Source organism: Echinops telfairi, unplaced genomic scaffold, assembly GCF_000313985.2.
Source record: "Echinops telfairi isolate 266 unplaced genomic scaffold, ASM31398v2 ScPeMD7_7458;HRSCAF=8496, whole genome shotgun sequence".
Lineage (NCBI taxonomy): Eukaryota > Metazoa > Chordata > Mammalia > Afrosoricida > Tenrecidae > Echinops > Echinops telfairi.
The window spans coordinates 46,357,429-46,359,333 of record NW_022111358.1 but is presented as its reverse complement, the minus strand read 5'-3'; the positions used below and the strand labels follow the sequence as shown (position 1 = coordinate 46,359,333).

Here is a 1,905-nt window from a genome sequence, read left to right as displayed (position 1 = left end):
TGTTTCAGAGTTTGCCATTGAAAACGACCCGCCTGATGGAATGATGCCTTGTGCTTGTGCTCTGACAGGGGCTACTGTTCCCGCAGACAGCGACGTCTCCGGAAGACACTCAGCTTCAAGATGGGGAACAGGCACAAGTTCACAGGGAAGAAAGTAACGGAGGACCTTCTGACGGATAACAGGTACTGCCGTCCTGTGGGCAGTGCCAGCTACAGTGCCAGACCCCTCAGACCTCGCTTGTGATTGGTTCAGCAACTTGAGGGCGTGGGCATTTGTGTCGTTCCTGCCTTACAGGGAGCTGTGAGTCAGGGCCATCAAGTTGCTTGTTCGGGGTGTGTGGTGGGCTGGTAAATGCTCACGCCGGTGCTTAGAGCCCAGTCAGTATAGGTAAGAGTTCTAGGACTTGATTTCAGGATCTGAGGGCTTAACTCAAGATGTGTTTTGGGAAATCTGCCTGTTGTTACAGGAGCGTTATGCATTTCCCTGCTTCACGTTTGCTGAAGGGTTAGCCTGTGAAGCAGCATATTCTGAAAGTCTTCAGCAGGGGCCACAAGCCACCTGGTCCCTCCTGACACCTGTTTTATATAAATGAAGTTTTACTGGAACACAGCTACACCATCCACTTAGGTACTGCTCACGCTGCTTTGGCTACTGTGGCAAAGTAGCTGTGGCCGTGGGGCCTGTTGACCTTAAACTGTTACTCCTGGGTCCTTAGAGAACAGTTGCAGCCCCTCAGTCCAGTGTGTGGCCAACGCTGAAGAGCCTCCATATTGAGTATAAAGTGATAGGAGGCTAAGTTCTTGAGCCCTGTAGACTATGGTCTTGCCGAGACCTGTGGTCAGTACAGAAAGCCAGGAGACACTAAAGACAGCCCCAGCACCACGTGCACTGTGTGTCATCTTCTCTGCGGAGGGCTTAGCTCAGGTGTGCCCGACTGAAGCCAGGAAGCCTGGCAGGAGGAAGCTCGCCTGGCACACAGGTGAGAGGAAAGGGCATTTGGTATCATGTCCCAGCACCTGTGCTGATGTCTGGACAGCTGTACGCGCCTGCTCGGGTGTTACAGGCCTCTGAAGTTGGTGCGTTGGGGTTCAGTCAGCGGCTGAACATGGAGACCCTGCTGAGGAGTAGCAGCACCGCTAGGTTAGATGTTGGAGAGTGAGGAAGAGACAAAAACGGAATTTAAACGCCTGGGCTCTTGATAGATGCCTTATTAAGAGAGACGGGGTAAAGCTGAAGAGTAAAAATTAAAACAGCGAAACAACTCACTGCCCGGAGTTGACGCCGAATCGGCGCAACCCTAAGGGACAGGGTGGAACTGCCTGTGAGTTTCTGAGACGTGCGTCTTCACAGGAGTAGGAAGCCCTGTCTCGCACCCTTGGCGCGTCTGGTGGTTTCAAACTGCTGATTCCAACGCATAACCACCACGCTACCAGGGCTCCTAGGAAAATTAAAGCTGTAGTTGGAAGAGAAGAATAACAACACAGACGTGAACTCTTACTGGTCCTCGTACTTCTGTGTATGTGACATGAGGAGATGGAGGCACAGAAAGGTCAGCGTGTTGCCCAGCCTCTTAGCGCTAAGACTGGAACCTAGACATCCTGGCTCGTGATCCTAAGTATGTTGGTGTTCTGGCTCTTTGGGCTTCGGATTTTGACAGGGCTGGGAGGTGTGATTGAAAGAGGAGGCCAGAGGGTGTGCCGTTCCAGGCCTCCCTTTGGGAAACGGGGAGGAGGTCGAGAGTCTGGAGGTGCTGAGAGTGGGTGCCAGGCTGCTGAGTGAGAAGGTGACCAGGGGTCAGCTGGAGTGTGGGCGAGGGCGCGGTTGGGACTGAGGAGTGCAGAGAAATGGCTAGAGATCCACGATGGTGCCTCAGAGAAGCTCTCTGCTCTCTCCTGTCCGCTCCCC

The 1,905-nt window shown here is 53.4% G+C and overlaps 1 protein-coding gene across 1 annotated transcript in view; it reads left to right on the top strand.

Moving 5' to 3' along the window:
* The window catches only part of SRP68 (signal recognition particle 68), a 33,280-nt gene that overhangs the window by 7,988 nt on the left and 23,387 nt on the right, over positions 1-1,905 (top strand). The window contains exons 2-3 of the mRNA XM_045299501.1: positions 69-195; positions 1,064-1,155. Of these exons, the coding sequence (XP_045155436.1) occupies positions 69-195; positions 1,064-1,155 (219 nt within the window). The remainder of the gene's footprint in view (positions 1-68; positions 196-1,063; positions 1,156-1,905) is intronic.